This window comes from Peromyscus californicus, unplaced genomic scaffold, assembly GCF_007827085.1.
Source record: "Peromyscus californicus insignis strain IS unplaced genomic scaffold, ASM782708v3 Scaffold_11__1_contigs__length_118956290, whole genome shotgun sequence".
Taxonomy (NCBI): domain Eukaryota; kingdom Metazoa; phylum Chordata; class Mammalia; order Rodentia; family Cricetidae; genus Peromyscus; species Peromyscus californicus.
In genome coordinates this window covers 52,491,787-52,510,413 of record NW_026294402.1, presented here as the reverse complement: position 1 = coordinate 52,510,413, position 18,627 = coordinate 52,491,787, and the positions used below count along the sequence as shown (strand labels likewise).

At 49.4% G+C, this 18,627-nt stretch overlaps 1 protein-coding gene across 1 annotated transcript; it reads right to left on the bottom strand.

Annotated features, from left to right (window-relative positions):
• Positions 1-1,073: 1,073 nt before the first annotated feature.
• Positions 1,074-16,824, bottom strand: LOC128104251 (cholesterol side-chain cleavage enzyme, mitochondrial). The gene is made up of 9 exons (XM_052729098.1): positions 16,565-16,824; positions 13,147-13,302; positions 8,997-9,196; positions 7,948-8,151; positions 6,162-6,319; positions 2,797-2,963; positions 2,448-2,526; positions 1,748-1,945; positions 1,074-1,317 (listed from the first exon to the last, which is right to left on the bottom strand). Exons 1-9 carry the CDS (start codon positions 16,822-16,824, stop codon positions 1,162-1,164), a joined length of 1,578 nt encoding a protein of 525 aa, XP_052585058.1. The 3' UTR covers positions 1,074-1,161.
• Positions 16,825-18,627: the final 1,803 nt, after the last annotated feature.

Here is an 18,627-nt window from a genome sequence, read left to right as displayed (position 1 = left end):
GCTCTCTGTCTTGGCAAAGAGGACCTTTTCAGCACTGACATTTCTGACTCATCTTTGAGAGGAGAGAAAGGCAGCATGAAGGACAGAGAGAGACATGGGAGGAGGGTCATGGACTAGGGAGAAGCAAAAGGCTCAAGAGTGGACCCAGAACCTTCAGCCTTCCTAGAAAAGACCAAGTCAGCTTGGCTGCTGTTCTGAGATGGCCTAGCCTCAACATTTATCTATAGGACTTAGGGGAGACTTAAGGTCCTCTTTGCCTTGGGGAGCCAAGGGCTGCAAGAATCTGGCACCTGCTCATGGCAAGATATAGAACCAGAGGGACTTGATAGACCTGGACAGGGACAGACGTCATATAAACCAAATTCTCAGCTAGACCCCATCCTGCACTCTTAGAACACATCCCCCTGTAGCAAGAAAATAGACCTGGGGTGTGCCCACAGGATGGGTGGCAAAGGGTGGGAAGCCTATTGGCCTTCTGTCTTCAGGCCCCATCACCTCACTTCAGCCTCTCACTAACTTGATGTTTCACCACAGGCCTTGGCCATGGCCATGCCCAAGATGAAGGAGCCTTGGGAGAAAGTCCTTACAACCCCACAAGGGGCCGCTACTGCAATCAGCCAAGCAGAACCCCACACCACCCCCACCTTCCATGAGGTTCCACCCAGGAGGACAGGAATTACCCACATCTCTCTGGCCACTCTATTCTCACAGCAGAGCTCCCTGGGTCCATTTTGGTAACTTCTGGCATGATGGTACTAGCCTCTCCTGATAGATCTCATTTGGATCCCTTGGCAGTCTTAGAATAAATTCTGCTATCTCCTGAATGATGGTATGTGTGGGGGTCACAGTTGGGCTGTATAACAGCTTCTCATCTTTCTAAATGCTCCTCATCCCACTGTTGACCAGGGATCAGGGTTAATCTCCATGGGAGTAATGAATGCCTTAGGCCTCTGAAAGGAATGAAAACACTCCCCAGAGTTCATCTGTTTATTAACTTTATGGGTAAGTAAAGAAGGAGAGAGGGTGAAGGAAAGGAGGACCCAGCTAACCGAGGCAGGTCACTGAGAACCACCCAAAAGGAGCAGGTGTTTCTGGAAATACAGATACACCTGCCCAAAGGCCCCCATTGGGCCATCTCCCCATGCGACTCCAGCCTGCAGTTCAGATGGTGACACCCTGTTTGAGCATGGTTGTGCCCAGGTCTTGCTTGAGAGGCTGGAAGTTGAACAAGATGGGCTTCTCAGGCACCAGGATGAGGTTGAACTTAGTCCCTACATCATGGAAACTTTGGACTTCAATTCTGAAGTTCTCCAGCACCTGAAGAAGAAGGAGGTAGGCTTGGAAAATGGAAAGGAGAATTTGTCTCCCTTAGGTCACACACACTTGATATCTTTAGGTGTGGGGTCGATCTGTTGAGTATGATCTAAAGAACATGCCACGAACTATTCAGCCTCTCGCTGTGTCTAAATGGGCCCTGCATGCTCTGTTCCATGGCTTTGACCTTAACAAGTAGTCTGTTGAACAATCTCTCCCACCTCACCTCCTGAGTGGGGACAGATAGATGCTCAGGGGATGTCAATGGGTAATAAGTGGGCTCATCCAAATGAGGAGGAAGCTGAGAGTTGTGGGAGATGGATGAGCCCTGGTCCTGAACTCCCTGGATTCTGAGATGGAAGGAGGAGGGTTGATGACTTCATTGGGGCCATGGAAACGCCAGGGTGCTGACATGCCCCAGAGCCCCACTCACGTTGATTAGGAAGATGGTCATTTCCAACTCTGCAATCCGCCGTCCCAGACACTGTCGAACACCCCAGCCAAAGCCCAAGTAACGGAAGTGGGTGTTATTTTTGCTTTTTTCCAGCCAACGAGTTGGGTCATACTTGTTTGGGTTGGGGAAGAAGCTGGGTTCTCGGCCCATGGCATAGTTAGCCACCTGCACCAACATCTAGGAGCAAGGCAAAACACCTGAGCAGTTCCAGCTCCCTACTGTCCTGAGTACAGCCTAGCCCCAGCTTCCTTGGAACCCTGACTCCAAGCCTGGCTGCCCAGCTACCCAAAACAGGACAGGGCAGGGCCTTCTGCCCACTGTAGCTTCAAACAAGGGTCCTGCCACTCTGTAAGCATTGATGAAGGCTGAAGACACAAAACAAGGAATAACCCATGGGGTTTTCCTATGCTTTTCTCAACCCTTGCCTCACTCTCAACCCAGAAATACAGTCAGGCTAATCTTGTAACCCTGGACTCCAGCATTCATTCATCACCTCCCCCCATGCCCACCACCATTGCTGTTCACACAAACTGAGACCGCTGCATCTGAGTACTCCACCAGTGTACCCCAGCATCAGGAAGAAAGGCTCAGGAAGGAGCCCCCGTCACCACCATCTGCCTGGAATTGAAGCCTGCTCCCTCCTCTCCTCCATCTGACTGGCAGAGCCCCTCAGTCCTACCTTGGCAGGAATCCTGTAATTACGAAGTACCAGGTCGTTCGCAAGATATCTCTGCAAGGTCACGGAGATGGGGTGGAGTCTGCAGAAAGAGAACCCTCAGAGATAGATAGTCCCAGATCCTGGAACCAGGACATGTCCCCCACCCTGGCTCCCACACCAGCTGGGCATTTCAGCCCCCCACTACAGCACCCCAGGGAGAAACTAAGGCAGGACCTGGATCTAGCTCTAGTTCCCCAGTCCTACTGCCTCTTCCAAACTCCTTATTTCCTGTTTCTAATCTCCACTAGCCCATCCTTGGAACCCTTCCCCAGGGCCTGGGGGTGGGAAGGCATGGGTATACTGGGCTTGCCTCAGTGTCTCCTTGATGCTGGCTTTTAGGAGTGGGACCAACTGCACCATCTTGGCCATGTCTCCCTGGGCCTGGCGCCGGGCAGCCAGAACCTCTGCCCGCAGCTTCTCCTGTACCTTCAAGTTGTGTGCCATCTCATAAAGGTTCCACTGCAGGGTCATGGATGTCTGGCAGGAACACACGGGTTGCAAAAGCCAGGAAGGCCCGTCACTTTAAGGCACCTCAGTGTCTATCACCCACATTAAAGAACTCTCTCTCAGCCGGGCGGTGGTGGCGCACGCCTTTAATCCCAGCACTCGGGAGGCAGAGCCAGGCGGATCTCTGTGAGTTCGAGGCCAGCCTGGGCTACCAAGTGAGTTCCAGGAAAAGGCGCAAAGCTACACAGAGAAACCCTGTCTCGAAAAACCAAAAAAAAAAAAAAAAAAAAAAGGAACTCTCTCTCTTTTACTCTCAACCCCCCCATATCCAAGACCATTTGCAAAACCTTCGAAAGGCCCGCGTTTAAGGTTTTCTCGGCGTCCAGGTAGGGAGCTTGTGATGTTGTCAATCAGTAGACTACTTGCCTAACATGCACAAGGTCTGGAGTTCAATCCCCAGCACCATGTAAACTGTGTGTGTGTTAGTACATTTGGGAGACAGGATTTCAATGTCATCCTCAGTGACACATGTTCAAGGCCAGCCTGGGCTACCTAACACACTGTCTCAAAAAATAGCTAATGCCAAGGAAGGGAATTCAGAGTAGGATTTGCCTCTGCCTTCATCCTGCATGTCACCAGCTCTCATTCACCTCCTAACCAATAGAACGTCAGCTACATAGCCAATGTCCTCTTCTAGCAGGCTCCAGAGGCTTCCAGAAACCACATGTATACCTCTGTAAGGTTTGTCCATCCATGTCAAGAGCGTAGTGGCACAGGCCTTTAATCCCAATACTTTGGGAGGCAGAGGTAGGCGTATCTCTCTGAGTTCGAGGCCAGCCTGGTCTACAGAGCGAGATCCAGGACAAGCACCAAAACTACACAGAGAAACCCTGTCTTGAAAAAACCAAAAAAAAAAAAAACATGAAATAAAACAAAAAAAGTTTATCCACCCAAGTGACTGTCAACAACCACCCACTCACCGATAGCAGGCTGAACCTCAGCATTCATCCCAGCAGTAGAAAATAAGACTCAACCACCCTGAAACCAGACCACAGATCTGTTCTCCATCTTTGCTGCAGTTGATGCAAAACAAGGTAACCTCAACGAGAGCCAGAGGCTCCAGCCTGACCCATGAACACCTGCCTGCAGCCACCCTAGCATCTCTCCTACAACCTCTTCAATTCATGGCCAGTGCCCTAGCTACACAGAACTGCGGACATTGGCAGTTCCTCCTCCTCCTCCTCGAATTCCTTTGCCTACCCACAAAGCATATACAGAGTCCTAGAACACATCGATCACATGCGTGTTTATCTCAGAGCCTCCGAGGCCTACTACAGAGTAGATACCCAGGGATAGTTGTCAAACAAGGTAGTCCATTCCCTCTGCTAGCTGTGTGCCTCAGACTCATCTCTCTGTGCCACTATTCACCTAAAAAGAAAAGACCATCGTGATATACTTCACAGTGTCTAAAAACAAACTCTTCAGTTGCCCAAAGGGCAACAGAACCTAGGATAAAAGTTTGGCATCTTTCAAGGGAGGTGGGGTGGAGAATCCGCCCAGGAGCTGACCCTCACTGTCTCCATCCACATTATTGTCTTTTTGCAACCTTCAACTCTGAGTCAGATTCTTGCTCAACTCTGCTCAAAAAACATCATCTGATCACTCAAAGAACATCTATAAAAGCTGGTACACAAGGTCAATCAGTCTGGAGTCTGCCTGTGCTATCTCTTCTCCTTGAGGCTGAAAACACCAAGATAAGAGGAATTTCTATGGTGTCGAGATTCCAAGAATGGAATCTTGCAAGCAGATCACCTCATGATGAGGCTGCCCCACCCCAGCTACCACAATTGGGATCAAAACTACCTCCCTGAGAGGAATCTCATGACCAACACTGAATGCCACCCCCACAAACAACAATTCTCCTTTCGACTCTCCAAGTGGTCAAAAGCGTGCACGCCTCTGCCATCTAGCACTGTGACACATGACAGTCATGGTTATCACCCTGCCTCCAGCCCCAAATCTACATGTCTCATCCAAACTCTTAATATCTCTTAAAGTGACTCCATTTGGATACGCCCTCTAAGGAGACTATGGGATGAAAGGGGGGCGTGGGTGTGGGCTTTAGTCCAGTAACTGATGTCCTAAGAAGAGGAAGAAGTCATGAGGGATGCCCATGGGTAGACACCAGGGAGATGGCCACCTTCAAGCCAAGGAGTCAAGCCTCAGGATGAGCCAGTCCTGCCCACACCTTGGTATTGGTTCCAGCGTCAAACTGAAAAAACAAGTGTCTGTTGTTGGAGTCACTCATCTGTGCTGTTCGGTTATTATGGTTAAACTCCCAAGACTAACAGACTCCTGTCTCTTGGCTGAGAACACCATAATTCCAGCACTTGGGAGCCCAAGGCAGGAGGATTGGTGTGAGTTCAGGGCCGGCCTGAGCTATAGAGTGAATTCCAGGCCCACTTACACTAGAGTGAGACCTTGTCTGAAACAACAACAACCAACATACAGAGGGTCTGGAAATGTAGCTCAGTTGGTAGAATGCTTGCCTAGCACGCAAGAAGCCTTGGGTTGGGTCTAAGCATAAAGTTAAACATGGGCAGGAGAGATGGCTCAGCAGTTAAGAGGACCTGGATTCAATCTGAGCACCCCTAGGGTGACTTGCAGCTGTAATGCCAGTTCCAAAGGATCTGACACCGTCTTCTATCCTACTCAGGCACCAGGCACCCACATGGTGCAGACATACATGCAGGCAGAACACTCATACACATAAATAAGTCAAATTTTTATTCAATCGAACACGGTAATAGCACTCCTGCAAGCCCCAAATTTAGGGAGTGGAGGCAGAAAGATCAAGAGTTCAAGGTCATCCTTGACTACATAGTCAGTTCAAAGCCACCCTGGGCTACAGAAGCCCCCATCTCAAAAACAACCAAAACTCTATGCAGGAGAATAACTGAACCTGTTACTCCCTCTTTGTCACAGATGAAGTCTCAGATCCCGCCCTATGGGTGGTGAACGGTGTTTGGTTCACGACAGAACTTTGACCTCACCCTTTAAGAGACTACTGTTTAGGGCCTGGCACCAAGAGAGAGAAGCATATCATACAGGAGTGCCTGGCCTCCTCCGATTCCCCCCCCCCGCCTGCCCCGCCCCCGTATTGAGCAGCAGTTCTCTGGGGGAAGGGAGCACGTGGGCACCCAGGAGGCCGGGCCCCACAGCACTTACTGTGTCCACCCCTCCTGCCAGCATCTCTGTAATGTTGGCCTGGATGTTCTTGAAGGGCAGCTTATTGCCTCCCAGGAGGCTATAAAGGACACCAGGGTACTTGCCAAAGTCCTGCTTCTGCCTTAAGTCCCAGTAGAAGTTCTGGGTGTATTCATCAGCTGTGGGGCGAGAGGAAGAACAGAGTGAGGCTCCCTGCAGGTGGGAGGGTGGGAGGGTGCCAGGGGCTTAGTATTCCAGAACCCCTCTTGGTAGACAGCCATTTTACTAAGCCTCTGGTTTGTACTAACCCCTTCATATCTGTTTTGTCATTTAATCCCTCTTACATTCTTTTCACTTTGTGTGTATTAATGTTTTGCCTACATGTATGACCTTGCATCATGTGTGTGCAGCATCCATGAAGGCCAGAGGAGGGTGTTGGATCCCCTGGGACTGGAGTTACACACAGTTGTGAGATACCATGTAGATTGGGGATTCAACCAGGGACCTCTGGAAGGGCAGCCAGTACTCTTAACAACTGGGCCATCTCTCCAACCCTCGTCACTTAATTCTTGATCATCCCCACTGTGTGTGTGTGTGTGTGTGTGTGTGTGTGTGTGTGTGAGAGAGAGAGAGAGAGAGAGAGAGAGAGAGAGAGAGAGAGAGAGAGAGAACCAGAGAGAGAAAGCGAACCAGAGAGAGAGAGAGAGAGAGAGAGAACCAGAGAGAGAGAGAGAGAGAGAACCAGAGAGAGAGAGAGAGAGAGAGAGCACACGCCCATGTGTGCAGGTGCATACATGGATGTGGAGGTAAGACACAACCTCAGCTATTGCTCCTCAGGCACCATCCACCTTGTTTCTTTGAGGTGGGGTCTCTTATTGGCCTGGAGGTCACTGAGTGTCTAGGGTATCTGGACAGTGAACCCCAGGAACCCACATGTCTCAGCCTCCCAGCCCTGGGGAGCTGTGGTACAAGCAAGCACCACTATGAATTAATATGAGTCCTGGGTCTTGAACTCAGGGCTCCACATTTGCAAGCTTTACCAACTGGGCAGAGATGGTTGCTTGCCCAGGATTACATAGGAACTAACAGCCAAGGTGACATTTGATTCCATCAACACCCCAGTCAGCTTTATCCATACAACCCTCCCTTCTCAACACACCTAGCCCTCTCCCCAAGCCTCCTGTCACCCAGACAGCTATGGCTCAAACATAGCCCTCAACTCTATAGATAAAGAGCACCTTTTTAAAAGGGTTGTTTTAAGTGCTTATTTTTTTAAATGAAGTATACATGTGTATTTATCATGTGCGTGCATGCATGTGTGTGTGTGTGTGTGTGTGTGTGTGTGTGTGTGTGTGTGTCTGTGTCTGTGTGTATGTGTCTGTGTGTATAAGTGTAGGAGCCTGTGGAGGACAGAAGAGTACATCAAATCCCCTGGAACTGGAGTTACAGGAAGTTGTGAGTCTCCTAATGTGAGTCCTGGAATTCAAATTCCTATCTGCTCTAAGACAAGTAAGTGTCCTTAACTGCTGAGCCATCTCTCCAGCCCCTAGTCATGAGCTCTTTTAAGGAACATCTTGGACATCTTTACTCCCCCTCCTCCAGGAAAAAAAAAAAAAAAAACAACAACTCCAATAGTCAGCCTCCAGTCCTGACACCCATCCCTGCTCACCAGAGATTTTCCTCCATGGTAAATTAGTGCCCACTGACTAATCTTGAAACCAAGAGGCAGCCTGTGGCCAGGCACCCAGCTAGATGCACTCTCTGTTAGGTGAGTCCATTTCCTCAGTACTGCCAGAGGAGTCCTCACCTTTATTGAAAATCACATCCCAGGCAGCCGCATGGTCCTTCCAAGTCTTAGTTCTGAAGATTCGAAAGAGTTCTGGAGGTAGGTTGAGCATGGGGACACTGGTGTGGAACATCTGGTAGACAGCATCGATGAACCGCTGGGGCTCGGGGTCCACGATCTCCTCCAACATCCCCAGGCGCTCCCCAAATACAACACTGGTGATAGCTGCGGTGGGAGCTGAGGCTGAGGACCCCTTCCGACCCAGCTACCTGAGAGCCTCAGCTCCCAGAATCCTCTCCACCCATGCCCACCACACCCAGGAACGCTCCCTTATCCTTAGCTTCCTCCAGCAAAGAAACTGAGACCTCAGCCCCAAGGGATGAAAGAAGGCTGCCCTTGTGGCTGGCATTCAGGTCCCTCAGAGGGATGTAAGGGAGGTCCTGAAAAGGATGCTTTTGGGGGAAGCGTGTACTACTCCACCTGAGCCAGGATGGAACTGTCCAAGGGGGATTTCCCCCTTGTAATTGTCTGGATTCACAGCATCACACATGAGCTGGGATACTTGGGATATCAGTCTCCGAGTCACCCAGGACTCAGTCTGGCTGGGGCTGAAAGATCACAATCACCTTCAAGTTTTCTCACCTACCACGTGAAGAATTTGAATGCCAGCTTCATACCAAGCCCAGGGTTCCCCAAATCTATAGGTGTCACATGACCGCCACTAAGCCATGTTCCCTGGTCGAAGCTGCCTAACGTGCCTTACCCAGTCTGGATAACTTCTAGGTGTCCTTCAACACCCAGTTCAGATCAACCATGAAGGCCTCCTCTCTCCTGCTCAACTTCAGAGGTCTGTTTCTAGGGGAGGGAGACTTGCAGCAGGAAGGACCAGGCCAAGCTCTGGCTTTTGGAGGATGGTGGCATGGAGGACCTATGTTTTGGGGACCCTCCCAACATAAATGTCAGATGAGAGGGACCTGGCTGCCCCCTGAGTGGCTGACAGTGGGGCATGTTCAAGAAGCTGATTAACGCAACTGGCTGGTTCCCCGGCCAACCACGGGCAAGACCCTTACACTCGAAGGCAAAGCGGAACAGGTCATCACTGATGTCCCCCGAGAAGTTTCCCGCGCTCTGCTGCTTGATGCGTCTGTGCAAGACGTTGATGAAGTCCTGAGCGACACCTTCCAGCAGGGGTACGAAGTTCTTGATGGTTTCGGGCGCCATCACCTCCTGGTTTAGGACAATTCGATCTTTCTTCCAAGCCTCCGAATTCCTAGAGAAACGCATGTCCCACCTCATGGTCACAGACCCCAGGCCTGGCACAGAGGCACTAGCTAGACTCTCTAGCTTTCAGGGTGGGCAACATCACCATCTCTCACCCCCTACTCCCCACCCCCCACCCCCAACATTCACTGTTGTCTCCTACTCCCTCCCTGCCCTGCCTGGCCTAGGAGAGGAAGACAGTGACAGAGACCAAAAGCCTGACAGCGCTCCACTCTGACTGCTGCCACCACCACCCACCACCACCAAGAACCGGAAACGCTTATCTCCCTTGAAGTAACCCTCAGTGGGCCCCTCTAAGTCCATCTCCCACACATTCCACTGCCTTCTGGTCCTTGCACAACTCTGCCATTGAAGGCCCCTCTCCTTCATCTTTCTCATTCCCACACAGGTGAAGCTGACTGACCTTTCCGCCCCAAAGTGTCTGAGCGTTCGCTGTGTTGGGGATCCCAGCTACTCAGAATCATTTCATTAAAACCCTGAGTTTAAGAATAGCGCAAAGTCTCAGCAGGCAAAGGTGTTTACCACTAAGCCTGAAGGCCTGAGTTCAAGTCCCAGGACCCACATGGTGTAAGGAGAGACATGACTCTTTGACTTCCACACATGTGCAATGGTCCACACGCATACACATGTATATACACACATAAATGTAATTTTTATAAAAAAAAAAAAAGACACAATTCATGACACACATAAAAATCAACCTATGCAGAGCTCTTTTCCTAATTTGGGAGTTTGTTTTCTAAGAATGTTGTGGTGAGCCGGCAAGATGGTTTACTGCTCTTGCACAGGAACCACATTTAGTTCCCAGCACCCCTGTAGGGCACTCACAACCACTTATAACAACTCCAGAGAACCCGATGCCCTCTTTTAGCCTCTAGGGGCACCTATATACACATGGCATATACACTCGCGCAGACATACACACACATACATGAATTTGAACTGTTTAGGGGGCCCTCAGGCAGTGGGGTCGGGACCTGTCCCTAGTGTATGAGCCGGCTTTTTGGAGCCCAGTGCCTATGGTGAGACACTTTGCTCAGCCTTGGTGCAGGGAGGAGGGGACTGGACCTGCCTCAACTGAATGTACCAGGCTCTGCTGACTCCCCAGGGGAGACCTTGCCTTGGAGGAGGTGGAAATGGAGGGTGGGTTGGGGGGAAGGCTGAGGGGTGGGAGGAGGGAGGACAGGGGAATCTGAGGTTGATATGTAAAAATGAATAGAAAATCTCTTAATTAAAAAATGAGAATAAAAAACTTCTTAAAGAAAAGTTTAGAGTTTGGGGACAAAGAATGTTATAAACTCATGGCCCCAACCTACCTTGCCCTCTCATAGATGCCTTCACCGCTGGGGGAGCCCCCCAGCCTGAATCCCTGGCCCCTATTTTGTGTATAGTTTTACCGAATCTACATATACTCCTAAAAGGTACTAAAAAGAATGTACAATTATTTCCAGATTTTTAAACACCTGTCAGATTTGGGGGCACTTGCCTTCTCTACTCAGTTTTACGTTTTAGGACAGTTCTGTTGTGGACCAGAGTTCATACATGATGACTGGTATATGCCACTTTTCTCTCGTCCACCATCCTCTCAACCATCTAGGAGGCTTCCTGGTTTGTCTGTGCTTTCTTATGTCTTCTCACAGGAGAACATTCTAGTCTGTGTCCCCTGGGAGAAATACTCTATGGCATATGTCTCTAAAGTTAGAAACACTGTAGTAATCACAGCCATCGTGGCTCTGGGAATAGTCAAGTCTCAGGAAATAAGATCCAAGCATTGTCCACACAGAGACCTGGTTTATGTTTTGTTTTTTGTTTTTTGTTTGTCTGTTTTTTGTTTTTCAAGACAGGGTTTCTCTGTGTAGCTTTGCACCTTTCCTGGAACTCACTCTGTAGACCAGGCTGGCCTCGAACTCACAGAGATCCGCCTGGCTCTGCCTCCCGAGTGCTGGGATTAAAGGCGAGCGCCACCACCGCCCGGCTGAGACCTGGTTTATGTTTCCACCATAGTGGACGAGATCATCAGCTACTCCAGAGAGCTCCAGCTGCTCCAGGGCCTTGCCAGCCCTTGATCTAGTCACATTTTAATTTTCCAATGATGGTGGCACATGTTTTTAATCTTTAAGGGAGTCAGAGGCAGGTTGATGTCTGTAGTTTGAGGCCAGCCTGGTCTACATAGTAACTTCTAAGAAGTTCTAGACTATGTAAAGAAACTCTGTGTGTGTGTGTGTGTGTGTGTGTGTGTGTGTGTGTGTGTGTGTGTGTACACATATACTGTCAGGAACCGTGCAGCCTAGTCTCAGATCAGCATATGACTGACTACCTGTCCAGTGGGTTTCCTCAGGGCTAGGCACCTGTGGAAAAGAACTCTCACTTAGCAAGGACCAGTAGTTCACAGGACAGCGTAGGAATTTGCAAAATTCATACAGCTTGCAGGCTCTTTTCTCTCTCATTATATTACTGATTCTTTGAGAAGCTTTTAGTTTTACTTTGTCGGTCACACATACAATAGCTGTAATTTTCCCTGGAAATTCTGCTCTTTCTCAAATATTTTCCCCTAAGATTCAGTAGAGGGCTAATATTTCTCAGATCTCTTATCTGGAATTACTAACTACAATTCCTAATCCTGGGAACTTTTCTGACTCAATGGAGATAGTTAGGTATATATGACAAAACAAGACCTGGATCATTAACCATGTCTCACAGTTCTCAAAAGGAGAGCAGGGCATACATACACAGACTAGGGAGAAAGCCTCAGGAATACACATAGTGCCAACTGTTGAGAGTAAGTTCCCTGGACACCAAGCATAGAATCACTGGTAGGTTCTGGCATGCTCCAAGAGGAAAAAATACAATGCAAAATGTGGGAAGGATAGATCCATCTTTACCAAACATAGGAGCTTATATTGGTGGAAGACGTATGGTAGAGTGAGATGGGAAAAGAGTGCTTTATCAAGGTCTGCCTTTTACAGAGAGATTGAGACATGGGACCTTCTTGTAGAAAAGGGAACTGTATAAAAGCATATCTTGCAGACATGAAAGAATTGTTTGGGTTTGAATATTGCCCTTAAAGCATTGTGCCCATGTCTATTACTTTTAAACTTTGTAATCTCAGTAGCTGCCAGCTGACGTAAGTGCCGTGAGAGCAGGATGTGTCTGTCTCGATATTTAGTTAAGCCTGCAAAAATGCTGAACTCTGTGTCTAGAATAAGGCTATGTGGGAGTGCAAAAACGTATTTGGGGAATCAGAAAGGGGAACAATGGGGCTTTCATAATGATCACAATGTATTCCCTAAATTATGACACTTTTCTTAAAAAAATAGAAGCCAATAATAAAGCTATTCATGTAACCCTGGTTAAAAAAAAAAAAACTTTGTTTAAGTATAAATAAAGATGACTCAAGCTACTCGAGGCCACTTGAGTGTAATCCACTTGGTGGTCAGAAGTTTTCCTTGTGCCAACACCCCTTCCCCGCCTCAGGACCTGAGCCCAAGCTGAGGCTTGACCCCAGCCATTTATAAATAAATTTTTCAATAAGCAATTTGGTAGAAAACAGTATCGACATTTCAGTGATGGATCCTGCTGCTTCTCACAGCTCCTTCAGGCTGTCAGGACCCCACTTCACTTGCCACGGTACTGCCAACACCTGGCACAAGGCCTGGTACTCGGCGGGTGCTTGACGAAGTGGCACTTCACGCTTAGAGCAATTAGTGAGAACTTTGCAAAGTCCTTCGCTGTCCCTGAAGGACCCCAGCCTGTCCTTTTCCTGGAAGCTGGCAGGACAGTTCTCTACCATCACCACCACCATCACCATCGTCACCATCACATCACCATCATTCACCTTATGGAACTGGAAGATGAGGAGACTCACTCTCTCCCCCTTCCTCTCTCCCTATCACTCTCCTCCAACACCCTCCACACACACAAGGTTCGCTCAGAACTCACTTAAACAGGACCCCAATGGGTCTCTGGTAATACTGGTGATAGGCGACCCAGGGGGGCACCAGGTATCGTTCCGGGTAGGGACCCTCGCATGAAAAGAGCAGCGCTGCGTCTTCAGGGTCCAAAATATAAACTGACTCCATGTTGCCAAGCTTCTCCCTAGAAAGACAAGAAAGAGGCTGATGTTGGAACTGAAGCAGTCATGAAAATCCCAGGCAGCCGGGCCTCTCCACACAACGGGTACACAGCTTTCTGGCTGGGACCTTCACTTTACTGAGCCTCAGTTTCATCTATGAAATGGAGATGAATGTGCCATCTGTCCCACGAAGTAGATACATGACACATGTATCTACGACCATTGTGACTCATCCTGGTGGACAGCTTCGTGGACACTATCCTGCATCACACAGCGTACCCCACGACCAGCCCCACCCCCATCCCAAACCTTCTATTTACAATCCTGTCTATTCCACGCTGAATCGTCTTGTCCTGCTGGCACACTTCCATGTCAGCCTGCAGTGAACGTCCTGCCTCTCCCATGTTCCAGGCTAGAGGACCCTTGCAGAACTGTACTTCAGAGTAGACATCCTGCTCCAGGAGTCAGATGGGACCCTGAAAGTAAGCCTTCAGGGCTGAGGAGGTGACTCAGGAATTAAGAGCGTATCCCACTCTTGCTGGGCTCCCAGCGCCCATGTTGGATAGCTCCAGGGGATCCAACACCCTCTCCTGGCCTCCGGGGGCAGCTGCACCCTTGTGCACCCATCTCCCCCTACAGACACACGTACACCTAATGACAACTTTCAACTAAATCCACTTTGTTCAAGTGGAACTGCAGTCAAAACGTCAAGGCCCGAGGATGGATGAAGATGACGAGTGACAGGGACCACAGGACGCTTTGCAGACAGCCTCCAATGACACCCAAGCGTACACACGACCCGGTGTCCTCCTATAAAACAGATTCTACCAGAGACAGGAAAAAGATGACTCGGTGACTAGGCGAGACGATTGGTCTAACAGCTGGGGAGAGTGACCCCAGAAGAAGCCAGTCTTGCAGATGCTCCTGATGTCAGACAGAATCTAGCTCCCCGAGCTCTCGGGCAATACACTACATGTATAACTCTCTCTCTCTCTCTCTCTCTCTCTCTCTCTCTCTCTCTCTCTCTCTCTCTCTCTCTCTCTCTCCTCTCTTCTCTTCTCTCTCTCCTCTCTCTTTTCTCTCTCTTTCCTCTCTCTGTCTCTCTTTCCTCTCTCTGTCTCTCTCTGTCTCTCTGTCTCTCTGTCTCTCTCTCTCCTCTCTTCTCCTCTCTTCTCTTCTCTCTCTCCTCTCTCTTTTCTCTCTTCTCTCTCTCTTTCCTCTCTCTGTCTCTCTCTGTCTGTCTCTGTCTCTGTCTCTGTCTCTCTCTCTGTCTCTGTCTCTGTCTCTCTCTCTCTCTCTCTCTCCCCTCGTCTCTCATACACACACACAAGCAACTTCTACAAAGCCACAGGAGAGTATGCCTCTCATTTATAGCCACCTTTTGCCTAAGGAAGATTCACTGACTTCAGATTTTTAAGGAAACAAGTGTCTTACAAACATAAGACACGAGTCAGGTTGTGCTCTCTCCCCTTCTGACACCCTTCCTTCATTCCTCTTCCTTTCCCCTCCTATCCCCTCTTCCCCTCTCTTTCTCTCCTTCCCTCCTAGCTGTCCTCTCTCTCCCTCTCTCCTCCCTCCTTCTCCCTCTCTTTATCTCTCTATCTCTGTCCTTTCATCTCTCTTTCCTCTTTCCTATCTCTGGCTCCTTCCCTCTCTGATCATTTCATCACTCTACTTCAAGTCCCGCCCCGTGTGTGCGTGTGTGCGTGTGTGTGTGTGTGTGTGTGTGTGTGTGTGTGTGTGTGTCTTCTCCTTCTCTCCTAATTTCTCCTCCCTCTCCTTTTCTCTGTCCCCCCTCATTCCCCCTTGGAGAGCACTGCATTTGTCAGAGTCTAAGCCCAGGCCCACCTTCACAAGCCATGGCCTTCCTTGGCTTGTTCATGGCCTCGAGAGAACTTCCTCCAGTGTTTTTCCAGCTTCCACTATCCATTCCCATATTTGCTACAGCCTGAAAGGCCTTGAAATGCCGTCAGGATCATTAGTCTCACTTCTGAGACTTGAGCCCAAGGCAATGATCTGACATCAACAGAATCCCTGAAAGAGAGATGCTCCTCAGAACGTTGTATCTAAGGGCAGTGAGGCTCACTTAAAGCCTGTCTTCAAAACGTAGCTGTCCGTACACCCTGGACTACTGAACTGCTGTTTTACATTGTCTTAAAGAGAGAAGAGGAAAACTCTTTCAGTGCATTGGGGAAACAACTCCACAGGACATATGCAGTAGTCACATTCTTAGTGTTACTCAAGTACCATATAAGTGAAGGGTGGATGTGATCTCAAATTATTCATTCGGGCTTCCCTGCACCTTCTCAACCGTTCTCCAAAGACTGCAAAGACCCTTCACAGTATGTGGCGGGGGAAGGGGGACCATGAGGGCTGTGCTCTAAGTCCCTCCCTTTTACTCGGCTTGCTACCTTCTAGTCCATACATTACAGCATCACTCTGACTGTGGAGCACAGTTGCTCCAGGTGTTGCACAACTGGATTCCCAGTACTGGCTTCGGCCTGACGACCTGAGGACCTTGGTAAGTCCCTTCTCTTTCCAGAAAATGTGGGGGGGGGAGGGGTAATAACGCTAACTTCAGGGGACACAGCACAACACTCAGATGAAAGTGACTGAGAAAACGGCTGATAGTAAGGTGCTCTGAAGGGGCAGCTTGAAAACAGGGTAAGGATCCTGTCGTGAAGATAAAATGCACTGCCCTCAGCGCTCGCTTCCAGCCGCAGCACCTCCCGTCTCTCCAAGTGGCCCCTAGAGAAAACCCACAAGTAGCCTACAGACTTCTGACCCCAAGTACTGTTGAGCTAGGCTAGGCCACAGACCCTGAGATTTCAGAAGCCGTGGACTGCAAGGTGATTGCTCCTAGAAGATGCTTAGGAAACAAAATCAGTTACTGCAGAGTCCCAAAGGGCCTGGAGCTGAGGTTGGCACAGAAGCAGGGTGGAAGCTTAGCCGGTAGCTAGGTGACCTAAACCTACCTCTCTTCTGAAGATAGAGACAGCCAACCTGTCTTTTGGGGTATCTGGGGCATAGTAGGAGAATGGAGGCCCTGGGGGTGCATTTGCTCACACCCCTTCCCACAAGGAACTGTGAAAGTAGAAAGCTGAAATCCTGGGGCCAGAGACTGGGGTGGCTGTACTTCTCTTAGCACCATCCCTAGCCTCGAAGAAATGGGAGAAGGCAGACATGAGTCTAAGACCCCAAGCAGAACTTTTGAGGAACAATGAGCAGCCTGCCTGGAGCCCTGTGCCTCCCGTCATACCTGCCTCTGCCCTCTGCCAGGCTTACCTGTAAATGGGGCCGTACTTCTGGAAATTCTGCATGTGGTGATAATGGATTCTGTGTGTGCCATTCTCCTTCCAGAAGTGGTACAGGTTTAGCCAACCATTGTCCCCGGGGGAAGGAATCTCATTAAAGGGGCGAGGACTATTAGTAGAGATACTAACTCCCCCTCCAGTGGCCAGCGTCGGACCCAGCCAGGTAGGGCTCAAGAAAGGTTGGCAGCTTTTGACCAGCCCTGAGCGCAAGGGAAGCCCTTTGGCCAGCATACTGTCCTTGCGACTGCCACTTCTTGCTAGCACCTACCTCCACCCCTAACCTCCAGAGCCACACTTTATAACCACTAGCTCAAGGCCAAGAGAGAAGATGGAGCGCTGACCTCCCCCCTCCCTCTCCGAAGGGCTGGGCCCACACCGCCCCTCCCAAACTCAGAGAAGAACTTTCCAACTTTCTGTCTGGAAGGTCTGTAGTCAAGCTAAGCAAACACAGGCAGGAGGCTCCAGGCCTCTGACCTCACTGTCCACCCTATGGGTCCCTGAGACCACTATCCTCCAGATACCTTTAAAGGCAAGTTTTCTATCTCTACCTTCAGGGGAGGAAAAGGAGACTTAGGCCTCCTGACCAGCAGCTAGTTCTCCACCCTGCCTGGATTCCAACCTCCGCTCCAGGCCCTCGGCGGCGGCGACAGCTGGGCTTGTTAGCCTTGCCTGCGGTCTGACAGGAGCGAGGCTTCCTGCTGGTCCCTAGGTGGGGTCCAGATGCTGACAAACATCCTGTAAGATGAGTGATAGCCTGAGATCACAGGTCAGGAGGGGCTGACCCCATGGCCCTAGATGTCTTCCTCATGGCCCCAGAACTTACAAATGGATGATTATTAGCTGATCTTGAACAGTTCCCCAATCCTTGAAATTCTTTCTTTTCCTCCTTGTCAAACAAAATGTACTCCACGTTCTCTGAAAATGCTCTGACTAGCAAGTATTGCTTTATTCTTTTCATTTTGTTTTTGAGATCCTGCTGCCTTGGTGTCCTGAGTCCTGGGATTATATACGCGCCACTGTGATGCATTCTTTCTTCTTTTGTTTTCCAACAGGATCTGACTGTGTTGCCTGCCGAGGTGACCCACCTTTCTCTTCCTCCCAAGTACTGGGATTATAGGCATGTATGCTCTACCACATCCAGCTCAGCATGCTCTTTCTTCAGCTCATGCTTATGTATATCAAAACGCACTGAGCTACATATCTCCTTGTCATTGATTTGAATAGGGTCTCACCATGTAGCCCCGGCTAACCTGGAACTCGCTTTGTAGATCAGGCTGACCTCGAATTTACAGAGATCTACATGCCTAGCTCTTGGTTTGTCTGTCTGTTTTGTTTTTTTTTTTTTTTTTTTGTTGTTGTTGTTGTTGTTGTTGCTTTTCATTTTACTGAATGTTATTCCATGAAAAGACTAATAAAAATTTGTGGGTTTTTTTTTCTAACAGATTATTTTTCTTATGAAAAACAGGGAGTCTTTAAAAGAAAACTCCAACTCAGTGAGTTAAAGTCAAGCTAAGTTTTACTGCAGCTTTTGCCCTCCTTAGGTACTGTGAGAAGGAGAGTGGATTGTCACTGTGGGCAGAGGACGCATCTGCAAAGAAAAGGCAGGAGGCATCAGGCACAGTGATGTTTGCCTGAGAGGCTCACAGTCACCCATGGCTATGAATTTGAGGCCAGACTGGGATATATGAAAGTCTACCTCAAGAAATGGGAGGGATTGGGGGGAGGGAGGAGGAGGAGGGAGAGGGGGAGGGAGGGGAATGTGAATCTGAATGTGGGGGCCGGTAACTGGAACTCTGTGGCCCTGAAAAGCTCTGTGTTGTCACTAGCATATGGCAGGGAAGGGACAGAAACTCATTACATTGGGTCCCAGCAAGGACAACAGTCTGTCATGTCTCACTGATTCAGGTTGGTAGTCACCTGACTCTCAACTGACTGGGCCCATTAACACAGTCTCAGCTTTCATCAAAACAGCTGAGTGTCCTGGGCCAGGCTGTCTAGGTGTGAATTCCCATGCCTCTTCTCAGGGCAGAAACT

Bases quoted from the DNA above. Each gene is read 5' to 3' on its own strand.
- LOC128104251 (XM_052729098.1), bottom strand. From the start codon at position 16,824: ATGCTGGCCAAAGGGCTTCCCTTGCGCTCAGGGCTGGTCAAAAGCTGC. The intron at 8,152-8,996 runs GTAAGGGTCTTG...CTCCCACCGCAG, and splicing joins GTTCCGCTTTGCCTTCGAGT to CTATCACCAGTGTTGTATTT. The intron at 2,527-2,796 runs GCAAGCCCAGTA...CTCTTTCTGCAG, and splicing joins AGCATCAAGGAGACACTGAG to ACTCCACCCCATCTCCGTGA.